Source organism: Nicotiana tomentosiformis, chromosome 6 (assembly GCF_000390325.3).
Source record: "Nicotiana tomentosiformis chromosome 6, ASM39032v3, whole genome shotgun sequence".
In the NCBI taxonomy this organism is placed as follows: domain Eukaryota; kingdom Viridiplantae; phylum Streptophyta; class Magnoliopsida; order Solanales; family Solanaceae; genus Nicotiana; species Nicotiana tomentosiformis.
In genome coordinates, this window is record NC_090817.1 from 128,237,096 (window position 1) to 128,251,803 (window position 14,708).

The 14,708-nt window shown below is 38.7% G+C and overlaps 1 protein-coding gene across 1 annotated transcript; it reads right to left on the reverse strand.

The window, feature by feature from the left end:
* Positions 1–11,771: 11,771 nt before the first annotated feature.
* On the reverse strand, positions 11,772–14,272 carry LOC104111602 (uncharacterized). Its single transcript, XM_009621336.4, has 2 exons — positions 13,671–14,272; positions 11,772–12,471 (listed from the first exon to the last, which is right to left on the reverse strand). Exons 1-2 carry the CDS (start codon positions 14,137–14,139, stop codon positions 11,981–11,983), a joined length of 960 nt encoding a protein of 319 aa, XP_009619631.1. The 5' UTR covers positions 14,140–14,272; the 3' UTR covers positions 11,772–11,980.
* Positions 14,273–14,708: the final 436 nt, after the last annotated feature.

Sequence of the window (14,708 nt, forward strand, 5' to 3'; positions counted from 1 at the left end):
AACAACGGCAATTAAAACATATAAAGAAGACACAAATTTAACGTGGTTTGGTCAAAGTGACCTACGTCCACAAGCGGAGAGGAGCAATTTTACTATACCAATAAGAGTACAAAAGAGAGTACAAAATTAGAGTAAATACTCTAATTAATCCCAAATACCCTAAGAGAATAACCTCACAATATCACTCCAAAGAAAGAGTTCACACAAGTGCTTCCCAATACTTAACTCTCCTACAAAATACTCTTAATAAAGGAGGAAAGGAAGAAAAAAGAAATGAAGACTCAAGTCTTGTTGGTGTGTCTAAAATGAACTAATGGTCTTCCCTTTTATAGGCAAAAAAGTCTTGGCCTCTTAGGTGTAAAAGAAGAGATACAACTTGTGCAAATGATGTCCACCACACAATGCAATATTTTTGGGTCCCAAAGAATATTGTCAACAAAGACTATACATGGCAAAAATATTTATGCTTTTGTGAGATAGACTCCATTAGCCAAAATATTGGCCATAATTACATATATCTATATAGAGATGGGAATATGAAAGATGATGTGGCACCTTCCTATGCCCACAATAAACTAACAAAATAGCTACAAAGTTTGAATTTTTGAATTATGACCTGATTTAGTGGCAAAAGTAATTCCTTAGATCTGTTGAGACTAGCAAAAGTATCTTACATGGTGAGTGATCTCGTGTAGCAACCTTAATATGTTTGCTATCATACCCATTATTTTTAATATTTATCTTAATTATCTTAATTTGCTTGGTGCGCGAATATAGCACTTGATATATCATGATTAACCTACATTCACTCTTGATAGGTGATTTAAATTCAACGGTGGCATTTTAATTGCCATTTTAGTATTGTATACGGTCGAAATAGATTTCAGCCTTGGCATGTCCGATAGAGTTCGAAGGGTGATGTATCGAAGTAAAATTCCGAAGGGGGGACGAACTAACCTCGAACCCGGGGAGGCCGGTCCGTGTCGAGATCGATATCATAATCAAACTCGAATAAGAATCGAACCATGATGCATGGTAGACCTATTGTGCTGATAATCCAGAGACCAACCAACATTGACCTGGAATCAATTCGAGGGCTCGAACCAGGATCGGGTTCGAACCAAGATCACAAGTTCGAGCCAAAATCAAGCTCAAACCAAAATCGAGGATTCTAAGCAAGATCGAGCTCGCAGACAAAAGCCGTTGCAATCCCACTAGAGAGAATCTTGGCAGAAATTATGGAAAAGATGACTTATCATGGGTCTCCCACTGAATGTTTATTTTATTATGCTTGGAGCCGAATCCCTCCACTACAAAAGGGCTTGGTTATCATTTCTGCAGGACAAGTTTTCTGAGACTTACATTGTAATAAAAGTACTATATTCTTCTACAGTAAAGAAGCGCTCTTTCAGTTTCTTAGATTGATTCTATTTGTCGAATCCTAAGTTTCATTGTTCTTGATAACCTTATCTAGATTGCATTCTCTCCAATCTATATTTATATTTTATTTATCCTTGCATTTTGTATCAAGTTATGCCACATATCCTCGGAACTACGTATAAATTCAACTCTATCCATTTTTTGGGTAAACAGTTTGGTGCCCACCATGGGGCCGAGGATAACAGTGGTCATTTGATACAAATCTGAAAAAACACGCCATTGTGCTTTGCACTTATTTCCGAAAATATCTTGAATTTCGGGTCAGCTACGAATAATCACTGATCGAATGGCTTCACCGATCGATTACGAAGTCGGCCTTCAAGATGAAACCAACAACTTGGCACTCGAGGCTCGAATCGAAGTACCCGAAATTCGAGTCGAAATACCATTGGATGTCAATTCACAAATAGCTTTGGAGGCGAACCAGCGTTCTGAACCGGAAAGAAGCATTCAGGGCGGTACTCGATCCGTAGCCCGAGACACCCAAAACCCAAGGGAAATCGGGGCCAGCTTACGTATGATCTTCGAGATGCTGCAAGCCCAACAAGTAGCTATAGCTCAGCTATAGAGCCAAACTCGCGCACAAAGCAGGCCGGTTTCCAATCCACTTCGAGAAGTCACCCCCAGAACAGAGCCTGCCATAGTGAAATCTAACGAGCAAGAATCGGGGACTACTCCCGGAATTACTAAATTGCTCGAAAAACTGACAAAATGAGTCGAAGCCAACGACAAGAGGGTGAAAATATAAAATGCCAAGGTCGACCAAATCCTGGGGGCTCCACCAATGATAAAAAGGCTTGATTCGAAAAAGTTCATACAAAAGCCTTTTCTGTCGAGTGCGGCACCGAAGCCAATCCCCAAAAAATTCTGTATGCCCGAAATTCCCAAATATAACGGTACGACCGATCCTAACGAACATGTCACCTCTTACACATGTGCCATAAAAGGCAACGATTTGGAAGACGATGAGATCGAATCCGTGCTGTTAAAAAAGTTCGGGGAGACCCTCTTGAAAGGAGCTATGATCTGGTACCACAATTTACCGCCGAATTCCATCGATTTTTTTGCCATGTTAGCAGATTCATTCGTAAAGGCACATGCTGGTGCCATAAAGGTTGCAACGAGGAAATCAGACCTCTTCAAAGTAAAGCAAAGACAGGATGAAATGCTGAGGAAATTCGTATCCCGATTTCAAATGGAACACATGGAATTACCCCCGGTCACAGCATCACATCGGCTGAAACAAAATTTGATCGAGTATCCAGCGGTAACTTGGGCAGATGTGCACAACCGATATCAATCGAAAATTAGGGTCGAGGATGATCAGTCGGGAGCCCGTACGGACCCGTTCATCATAATAGGACAGTTATTAATCAAAAGCAGATCGATAGAGAACAAAGGTCAAACAAACACTGATATCGACCGTACGTCGCAGATCGGGTGAACAACGGTTCAGCACGCAACGCAGTTCGGAACAATCGAAGGATTGATCGAGGATAAAATTCTCAGGGGCTTATGAGTAAGAGCGGCTTCGATAAATATGCCGATCCTATAGAAGCACCTCGATTGTCAGAATATAACTTCAGCATTGGTGCATCCGCTCTCGTGTCAGCCATCGGACGCATCAAAGACACTAAATGGCTTCGACCAATGCAGACCGATCCTGCCCGAAGAAATCCCAATCAAACGTGCGAATATCATGGTACCCATGGCCACAGAACGGAAGATTGCAAGCAACTAAGAGAGGAAATAACTCGCTTATTTAACAAAGGGCACCTTCGGGAGTTTCTGAGTGATAGGGAAAGAGCCATTTTAGAAGTAGGGATTTCAGCAAGCAAAACGAGCAAGAAGAACCGCAGCACGTCATCCACATGATCATCGGCGAAATCGATACCCCTCAAGGACCAATGCTTAAACGCACTAAAACATCGATGGTGAGGGAAAAGCGATCTCGGACTCAAGATTACGCACCCATGGGGACTCTGTCCTTTGATGAAGAAGATGCAGAGGGGGTCATTCAATCTCACAATGACGCATTGGTAATATCCGTACTCGTGAATAAAACTAAAATTAAGCGTGTGTTAATCGATCCAGGTAGCTCGGCCAACATCATCCGATTGAAGGTAGTGGAGCAGCTCGGCCTACAGGATCAGATCGTACCCGCAACTCTGGTCCTAAACGGGTTCAATATGGCATGCGAAAACCACCAAAGGTGAGATAGTCCTACCAATAAACGTGGCCGGAACCATCCAGGAAATAAAGTTTCACGTGATCGAAGGAGATATGAGATATAACGCCCTTTTCGGAAGGCCATGGATCCACAACATGAGAGTTGTGCCTTCGACCCTATACCAGGCCCTCAAATTCCCGACGTCGGGAGGTGTCAAAACGGTGTACGGAGAACAACCAGCCGCGAAAGAAATGTTCGCCGTCGACGAAGCTAAACCAGTGTCCTCACTTTTGCCGATAAAAGGATCAGGCCCAAAAGGAGAACGGGACACCAAATAGCAATCACAGACATCGGCTTCAACCCAGCCAGACAACCAGAAAATCGAAGAGGATGGTGATCAAAGGGTCCCTCGATCTTTCGTGATTCCCGATGACTCCGACGCCACAAAATCGACGATCGAGGAGCTAGAGCAAGTCATATTAATCGAGCACTGGCCCGAGCGAAAGGTATACTTGGGAACGGGGTTGAGCCCTGAACTCAGGAAGAAACTCGTTCAATTTCTTATCGATAACATCGATTGTTTTGCCTGGTCCCATTTAGATGTAACAGGTATCCCGTCTGACATAACGATGCATCAGCTAAGTTTGGACCCCAGGTTCAGACCGGTGAAGTAAAAGAGAAGACCCCAGTCCGATAGAAAGTACGTATTCATAAAGGACGAGGTAACCAAGCTTCTCAAAGTAGGGTCCATTCAGGAGGTGAAATATCCCGAATGGTTAGCCAACATAGTTGTAGTACCTAAAAAAGGGAACTAACTTAGAATGTGCGTGGACTATAAGGATTTGAACAAAGCATGCCCCAAAGATTCCTTTTCGCTGCCCAATATCGATCGCATGATCGATGCCATGGCCGGCCACGAGATCCTCACTTTTCTCGATGCCTATTTCGGGTATAATCAAATCCAAATGAACCTAAAAGACTAGGAAAAGACTTCATTTGTCACCAAATATGGAACGTATTGTAGGCTTTCAAAAGCATCATTACCTACTCAGACAAATCATTCTGATCTCGATAAACCCTGGCCAGCTCAGCTCGGAGGTCTTTTATTTCCTCTTCTCTCTGCCCTAAGGAAAGTCTAAGGGAGTTCCTCTCGTCAGTAGCACGGTGTAGGTCGGCCGCGTATCTATGCAGCTCATTCTGGGAACGAGAACATTGTTCTCGATGGACTACCACTGCCTATAAAGAAACAAGAAGCGAAGTTAACGAAAAACGAACATAAAGATAGTACCGACAAAATAATTTTAAAGGCTCACCTGATTCAAAGCCTGCCGCAATCTGTGAAAAAGATCCGATTCATCACCGGCACCGGCAACGTCCTCAATACCGGTAAACAGGTCACGAAACGGATCTTCTTCATCGTGAGGCATGTCTAGATCGAGGGCTCTCAGATCTTGAGCTTCCCGAATCACCCCTGCGGAAAAAGCAGGAAAGGTAGGCGAATCCTCGATCGTTGCTGCCCCAAATGACTCGCTTGGAGCGTTCCCCTCGGCTCGGAGGGGTTCGAGGGGCTCTTCGATCGTATCTCCTGCCGGTTGACTCCGATGAGAGGCATCTTCGACATCCGATAGTTTGGGGACTCTACCTAAATCTTTCTCCGGTATATCTTTAGTTCGCGGCGGAGCCTCATAGAGCATCATCGATCCAGCCGGCAATGAGGCATCGGTGGCTCTCTTCGTTCGGACCGCCAGCGCGGACTCATTGTTCTCTTCTTCTTCTTCTTCTTCATCTTCATCCCTTAGACGCAGAACGGATTCCACGGTCAAAGGAATGACATTCTTGTTCGGGTTACGAGTCGTCCTCTTCTTCGGTTTTGGATATTCGGGAACCGAGGCTCTCTTCCTTTTATTTTCCTTCACCGGCTTTGGGACAGAAGTCGAAACATCCTCCTCATTGGATAGGGGCCTCAAGACCGCGTCTTTACCCAAACTTGCATATGGGAAACCTTATAAAACATATTTTGAGAAATGCCTCGTTCAGATCATCAGAGTCCGAGAAATGAGCTTACCGTGATTTTTGGCCTCCCACCAACCCTTTGACAAATCACGCCATGAGCGCTCGATGTATATGGAGGTCGAAACAAGAGATCGTACCCAGTTCTTGAGATCGGGAACCGCTCTGGGCATCCAGGGAACAGCTACATCACAAAAGGAGGAGTGTCGATAAGAGAATAAATGGAAGAACAAAATAGAAGCAACAGCAAGATCACACTTACGTTTCATATTCCACTCCTCGGGAAAGGGCATCTTTTCAGTCGGAATCAGGTCCGAAGTCCTTACTCGAACGAACCTGCCCATCCAACCCCGGTCCCTGTCCTCGTCAATACTCGAGAACAGGGCCTTGGTAGCCCGACGCTGGAGTTTTATTAACTCTCCTCCAAAAAGTCGGGGACGGTACAACCGGATAAGATGATCGAGGGTGAATGACATCCCCTCAATTTTGCTCACAAAATATCGGATCAGGATAACGATCCTCCACAAAGAAGGATGGACTTGGCCTAGGGTTACCTGATATTGTCGACAAAAGTCAATAATGACGGAATCGAGGGGACCCAAAGTGAAAGGGTAAGTATATACATTTAAAAACCCTTTCACGTAAGAAGTGATATCTTCGTTAGGGGTAGGTATTATTACTTCTTTTTCACTCCAATTGCAATCCTTCTTTAACAGATCGAGGTGCTTCTCGATTATCGAACACATGTACCTCGATACCGGCTCACACCGGCCAGGGACCGATGAACCTTTATCAACCTTAAAATCTGAAGTAAGGACGCACGCTCCGGGAACACACTCCTCAGGCCGTGGTTCTGCCGGTGTCTCATCGGCGACACACTGTGAAGATAAAGCCTTCTTTTTCTGAGGAATGGTTTGCGATGTTTTCGCCATTTTTGAATTCAAAAGTAAGGAATAGAAGAAAGTGACAGAGATTTGGTAGAATTGAAGAGGGGTTTTTGCGGAAAGAAATCACAGCTTTACTGGTAAGTTGGAGAGTACGAAGAAGAACTTAGGAAATTTTGGAAGATAGAAGATGTAAAAATGGTAAAAGATAAAAGAAAGGGTTATTTATAGGTTCAAGCGATGGCGGTTTAGTATCAACAGTGGCCGACCACCGCCTAACATGCATTAAATGCCTTGAAAGACTAAACCGACGGGACAGCTACCAGATGCGTCATGGTCGAACCCGATGGAAACGACAAGATATAATCCGATCGAGCTATTGAAAATCATATCGTTTCTCGCCATATTCTTTCTGAGAAACGAGGGGACTATCTGTATACGGTCGAAATAGATTTCAGCCTTGGCATGTCCGATAGAGTTCGAAGGGTGATGTATCGAAGTAAGATCCCGAAGGGGGGACAAACTAACCTCGAATCCGGGGAAGCCGGTCCATGTCGAGATCGATATCATAATCAAACTCGAATAAGAATCGAACCATGATGCAGGGTAGACCTATCGTGCTGATAATCCAGAGACCAACCAACATTGACCTGGAATCAATTTGAGGGCTCGAACCAGGATCGGGCTCGAACCAAGATCACAAGTTCGAGCTGAAATCAAGCTCAAACCAAAATCGAGGATTCTAAGCAAGATCGAGCTCGCAGACAAAAGCCGTTGCAATCCCACTAGAGAATCTTGGCAGAAATTATGAAAAAGCTGACTTATCATGGGTCTCCCACTGAATGTTTATTTTATTATGCTTGGAGCCGAATTCCTCCACTACAAAAGGACTTGGTTATCATTTCTGTAGGACAAGTTTTCTGAGACTTACATTGTAATAAAAGTACTATATTCTTCTATAGTAAAGAATCGCTCTTAGATTGATTCTATTTGTCGAATCCTAAGGTTCATTGTTCTTGATAACCTTATCTAGATTGCATTCTCTCTAATCTACATTTACATTTTATTTATCCTTGCATTTTGTATCAAGTTACGCCACATATCCTCGGAACTGCGTATAAATTCAACTCTATCCTTTTTTCGGGTAAACAAGTATCACTACTTTATACCGGTTCCGAGGGTTAATTTCACTGATGGTCATCCAACTTATCATTTATTTCACAAAAGTCACTTATCTATTTTTCATCACTTAAAGTCACTCAACTTTACCTTTGTAACTTAAAAGTCATTCTAGTTCAAAACCTATAAAATATCCAATAAAAAATATGACATGACATTATATTTAATTAAAAAATCTAATAATAATGCCACATAAGCTTAAATAGACCATATTTAAGTTAGACTCATTTCTTCATCAGCTCGATTTGACCTATAACCAAAATGGGTTATTAATATTTGAACATTAGAAAGAAAAGAAGAGAACGATTATTTTGTGCTAAAAATATCTTACTTTATTTGTTACGTAATAACCTTAATGCCACCACCTATAATTTCATTAAAAATATGAACAGAACTAGCACATAACTAGTTTTTGCATCCTTCATATCATTTTATAATTTTTCATGAAGTTAAAAAATAGTACCATATCAATCTCACATAACATATAAATGTACCACTAACATACAAGAACAACAAGCTAATAAGAACTTATTTTCACAAATTACTATTTCATTAAAGTCAAAATATTGCTTATTAAGCAATACTAACAAACAAAAATACTGCTCAGTAAGAAACACCCACAATGAAATTGCATAGTAGAAGTTGTCACTGCACACCGCAATCGTAGACAGCCTATAACGATAGTTTGGATAAAAGAAAAAGACAACGTATTATGTCATTGACCGTAAATGTACAACCAAAACTTAAAGATAAATTCAAAAGACCTAATTTTTCTTAAATTTCTTAGACTTTTTTTCTACAAATTAACCACAAAATCAAAGTGTTAGTCCAGTTAATTGTTCAAATATTAATAACCCATTTTGGTTATAGGTCAAATCTGGTTGATGAAAAAATGAGTCTAACTTAGATATGGTCTATTTAAGTTTATGTGGCATTATTGTTAGATTTTTTAATTAAATGTAATACCATGTCATATTTTTTATTGGATATTTTATAGGTTTTGAACTAGAATGACTTTTAAGTTACAAAGATAAAGTTGAGTGACTTTTAAGTGATAAAAAATAAATAAGTTACTTTTGTGAAATAAATGATATATTGATAAAATTCTATGAAATTAACCCCGTTTCCGATTGGTGGTTGGAAGTATTAACAAGAAATGTTTAACTAAGAAATAGGAAAGGTCATAAAACAAAAAAGAACAAACAGGAAAAAGCGAAAGAAAAGGGACAGGTGACATAAATGCAATTCAATGGAGCGACACCGCTCCTTGCGTCCCACTAGCCACTTATTTCTTTTGATTGCTGTTCTTTCAGTTTTAGATATTTTTGCTTCCCATTTCATTTCATGTTATTTGAATAGAACTATTTTAGAAAAGCCAAAAGTTCTATCATCTAATCTAAATGAAGCAAATATATCAAAATACCTATACACATATAGTTAATAACAAGTACAATAAGATTCATGTATTAAAGTTGCACATACGTAGGCACACATTCTTTTTATTTTATCTTTTTTTTAAAATATGCTAATGAGAAATGCGGGTACATCTAAGTTCTATATCTAATAAAAATATTAGTATTTGTAACATAATAAATTATATAAAATTAATTAACATATCATGAAAATTTTCATATATTCCATCTCAAATATAGTTATAGCAATATCAATGACTAATTAATTACTAATATCTTTTACAACAGCGCGAAGCGCAGGCTACTTCACTAGTTTAATAATAATGAAGGGTGAAATTGAGAAAAAAAAGATAAGGTAACGATGTGTCTACACCAAATCGGTCGTTACATAAAGTGACACATTTCGTCGTTATGTAATGATGGATTTAATGATACGTTATAATAAAATTTAAGTAACAATCAAAATAAATATTATATTTAAAGTAATAATACGATACAATACAATTAATAACTACTATCCAAACAAGCAGTAAAAGTAACCGGATGAGTTCTCTTTTTTGTTTTTCAGACAAATTTAGTTGGTGAAAACTTATCCATAGTGGGACTTTCCACCAAAATATATCAATTAGTAATGATTAAGTGATTTAGAGAGATGAAAACAAGATGCCTTTTGCCAGCAAAAATTCTCTGACTCCATATTATGAGAATTAACTCACTGATAGGTTGATACTATGAATTAATATATAGTAGTAGTAATCTGGAATATGGAAGGGAAGTCTTGGCGTAACTGGTAAAGTTGCTGTCATGAGACTAGGAAGTCACGGGTTCGAGCCGTGGAAACAACCTCTTGCAGAAATGCAAGTTAAGACTGCGTACGATAGACCCTTGTGGTTCGGCCCTTCCCCGGACCCTGCGCATAGTGGGAGCTTAGTGCACCGATCTATCCAGTAATCTTGAACACCAATACCACAAAACATTTAAAAAACAGAAAAGGTCCAAATATGTCCTTGTACTATATAAATTGAGCACATTTGCCCTTCGTTAATACTTTAGTTCAAGAATGCCCTTACCGTCACATAGTTGGTCCATATATGCCCTTATAGTTACACAGTTGGCCTATATATGCCCTTTTCGAAACGGAATCTACCCAAACTAATTAGCTCTTTCGTTAATTGTATTAAAGTGTATTACAAACACTATTTCCTTTTTATTAGTACATTTTTTTCTTTACTTTTCTCTTCTTTTTTCCCCCCCTTTTCTTTCTCCCTTATCCGATTTCCTCCATTGTTGATGTCTTCTCCATTTTCGTCACCAATTTCGCTTGACAAAACTCATGAATTCCAATTAATAAGAAAATTCTCCCATAAGAATATTTTAATAGATCATATGTTTGTCAATTTTTTAATTTTTACTAAACATATATTTAATTATAAAAAATTTAACAAAGTAAGATTGAAATAATATTTATGTAACAAAAAACCCGAAATATCCAATAAAACTGAACCAATCCAAATCGATATAATTGATTTGATTTGGTTTGGATAAAAACCGAACCAACCCGGTCCATGTACACCCCTAATTTACATAGTTAATAAAAAAAATAGAAAATGTCCAGCTGGAAAAAGATGAAAAAGACTAACAACTCAAATTTATAATACTAGAACTTGAACTATGGGCTTTTAATCATTAAATTATCTTTCTGAAAATAATTTAAATATTTTGGTCTTTTGAGTATTGTTAAAGGTTGAGATGTTTTTATTATTTTAAAGTTTAAATCATAATTTTTGAAACAATTTAATTTCGTTTATTTAGAGGACCATTGAAATTGGAACTTGATTACCTTATGAGAGAATTTTCTTAGTAATTGGAATTCATGAGTTTTGTCAAGTGAAATTGGTGACGAGAATGAAAAAGACATCAACAATGCAGGACATCGGATAAGGGAGAAAGAAAAAGAAAAAAAAAAGAGAAGAAAAGAAAAAAGAAGAAAGAAAAGAGAAAGGTAAAGAAAAATATATACTAATAAAAATGAAATATTGTTTGTAATACACTTTAATACAATGAACAAAAGAGTTAATTAGTTTGGGTGGATTCCTTTTCGAAAAGGGCATATATGGGCCAACTGTGTGACTCTAAGGGCATATATGAACCAACTATGTGACGGTAAGGGCATTCTTGAGCTAAAGTATTAACGAATGGCAAATGTGCTCAATTTCGTATAGTACAAAGACATATTTGGACCTTTTCCGTTTAAGAAATATTAATGACATTTCATCTACCAACAAGTTGTGATTTATAGTCATATACATTGGTGGCAAAATGACTTTAAAAAAATCCGTGTATATTATCCAATAAAAATGAGTTGAATAATGAATTTTTAAAAGTGGGTCAAATATGGGTAAAGTCCATATTATTCACTTAAAAATGAATAATCAACTCAAGTTTGAGACACTAAAAATTCTCCCAAAAGTGATCATATTCAAGAAGTCATCGATCCATATTATCCGTCGGTTAACTCATTTTCTATCCGTATTAAACATGGACCAGGTCGAATATTTTATCCTTTTTCATATTATCCATTTTCAACCCGCTCATATCCGACCCGTCAGTTTGTCACCCCTAGTCATATACCTAAGTTTCTTAGAGAGCACCGCAATTAAAAGACTCAGAAGAGTGTAGTAGCAACAACAGTAGGTTCAGTAGAGAGAACTAGCAAAATTCTGCTTCAAGAACTACATTATCGTGTACAATGACAATAAATGTAAAACTACAAGTAGAATTCAAGATTTGACAAATGATTGACCCTCCAAACGATAATTACAACGTACACTACATACAATTGCTAGCAAAAACCATCAAGGGTATAATTCGTTTTGCGAGGAACATCAATCTTCTAACTCTTCATCATCTTCATCGGCATCAAATTCCTCCTCTTCTTTTTCATCACCAACTTCCGCCTCTTCTTCTACATCGTCTACAATGAAACCCCCCAGAGTTTCATCTTCCTCATCTTCTTCTTCTTCTTCTTCCTCATATTCTTCCTCCGAAGGTCTAGTTTTCTGTTGTGGAGAACGTTTCTTCTTTTTCGCATTAGACTTGTCCTTGGACCTTGTCACGTATTTAGGTCCCTGAAGCTTCTTAGATCTCGTGAGCAGCTCTTTCTCATCTTCACTTTCGCCAGTCCACTCTTCATCGTCTCCCTCGCCTTTTTTCTTCCGTTTTCTCCTTGCACCCTTTCCGCCTTTTCTATCAGACCCCTCATCAGCATCGCTCTCTGCTCCTTCCTCCTCGATAAGCCAATCCCAGTTCTTTATCTCCCGAATCATTCTCTTCGGATAACCATCAAATTCATGCCCCATCACCAGAAAACCAAACTCTGCATTTAGCAAAATACAAGCTTAGAAAGCAGGAGATTCCTCCGAAGATAGTAAAATCTAGCTTAAGTCAAAAACAAGAGAATTATATTAAGTAGTCAACCAGACAATGTAAATATAGTTAATTTACAATGAATCTCTCTGACTGAATCAAAAGAGCAGAATGAGCACAGATGATGCACACAACAACAGTCAGTGGTGGAGTCTGAATTTTGAATAAAGGGATTCAAAAAAATCTAAGAATGTCATAAATAAGAGATGAAAGTATGTCAAGGAGACTCAACGGTTTATATATACAAAAAATTTCTGTTTTTACCGGGATTCAATTGAACCCCTTCACCAAAGGTAGCTACGCCCCTGAGTGGGATTGACCAATGCACAAGAACAGGGTAAACGACAGAAATTTCAACAAGGTGGAACTCAAATCCAATTCTCTATTGGACGGCAACTACTCTGAAGGTTTCAGCAAAATGGGTCTCTATTACCAACTCATACTTCGTACCACGTTTATCTTAGGCGCCATAAAAAAATTCTTTTCAAGACGAACAAATTGGGTTTGTAAAATCAACTATAAAAATTTCTATTCAGCCAAATAATTAAATTACAATGAATCCTCTAAGGCTCAGACTAAATCAACAACAACAACAAACCTAGTGTAATCCTACAAACTGGGGTCTGGGTAGAGCGTACACAGACCTTACCCGAGAGACTGTTTTCGATAGAGCCCCGGTTCAAGGAAAAAATTAAAAAGAGGCAGACACAATAAGTAGTAACAATAGCAAGATAAGGTGATAACGTGACAAGGTGATAGAATAATCGAAGCGAAATGACCGATATATAGTAAAAGAAATCTACGGATAAGAAGGTACGAAAATACAAGACTAATACTAATGCTCCCGACATGTAAAGGAGACACTCCCGCCTATCTACTAAGATAAGGCTCTGACTAAATCAACGGAACAAAATGGATGCAGATGATTCATCGAATAGCCAACTAGTTACAGATTGATGGTAGTTAATTGAATTGATTGAATATTTTCAATTCACTAAAAACTTGAAATCTCTTCTTTTCTTCTGTTCTGTTGGCACAGGTTTGTCGGTAAAAAGAATTAAATGGATTACGATAAAAGTGAAGCAACTGGAAAATCAATGGAGCATTGGAATTGCAGAGGCAAAGGAACAAATAGCGGGAAAATCAAACCTTGAACAGGGTCAATGCCCGAAATATCAATATTCTCGATGTCTAATTCAACCCCTACAGGACATGAACTACTCTGAAGGCTTTCAGCCAATTGGGTCTCCATTTCCAACTCTTTCTTAATAACCCTTTGATCTTCATTGTCAAAATCGATTCTTTTCAAGGTGAACCAAATGGGTTTGTTTGCCGATACACAGAACATGTTACCGTTCTCCATTTCGCCTCTTTCAAAATTCCTAAAGGTTCTAACTTTACCATCCTTGTTGCTGTATACCCAAATGGGGTTCCTTCCGACAACTTCAAAACTAACCTTAGTTTTATCTTCTTGGTCTGAAGAGGTTTGGAGTTGGAACGAGATTTGACGGCGAGAAACGGTTCGGTCGTCGGCGGTAAACCCAAGCCCTCTACCGAACTCTCTCGTCGAACCGGGTTTCAGTAGGGTTTTGGACCCATCTGTGCCTTTAATTTCCATTCTACAAACTTCAAAATTCCGGAAGATTGATGAATGACTCGCAGCAAGTGTTACCCATTTTGTTAGTTCGATTTTATAATGATGCTTGTTTAGTTTATGAGTCTAGAGCTTTTGAGTTTTGACTAGTCGGTTACACGATTGTATATAAATGTAAAGCTCTAAAATTTTATACAAAGAGAAAAGAAAAGGTACTAAAGGCGATCAATGAATATCAAATTCGGTCTCGTCATAAATAAGATATCCAAATTTGATCGATACCAAGTTGTCAAACCCTAAAACCGAGGAGCGCGATCGGCGCTCAATCGAGTGAACCCGACCGAGCAAGTCTATTAGATTTTTTCTACCCAAAATCATTTATGAATAAAGAGAATATATGTTTTCCTTAATTAAACAATAAAGTGGTCATGTCTGCAATTACCAATTTTTTACCATAAGTTTCACCATTTTTAAAGTCTCAAATGGACAAGTAATACAACCACAACATAGCATAGTTTGTCCTTCCCAGTACCAATACACAACCCACACTATGTCTACAGAGCCTCTATAGATAAAGAAGAGTACAATGATAA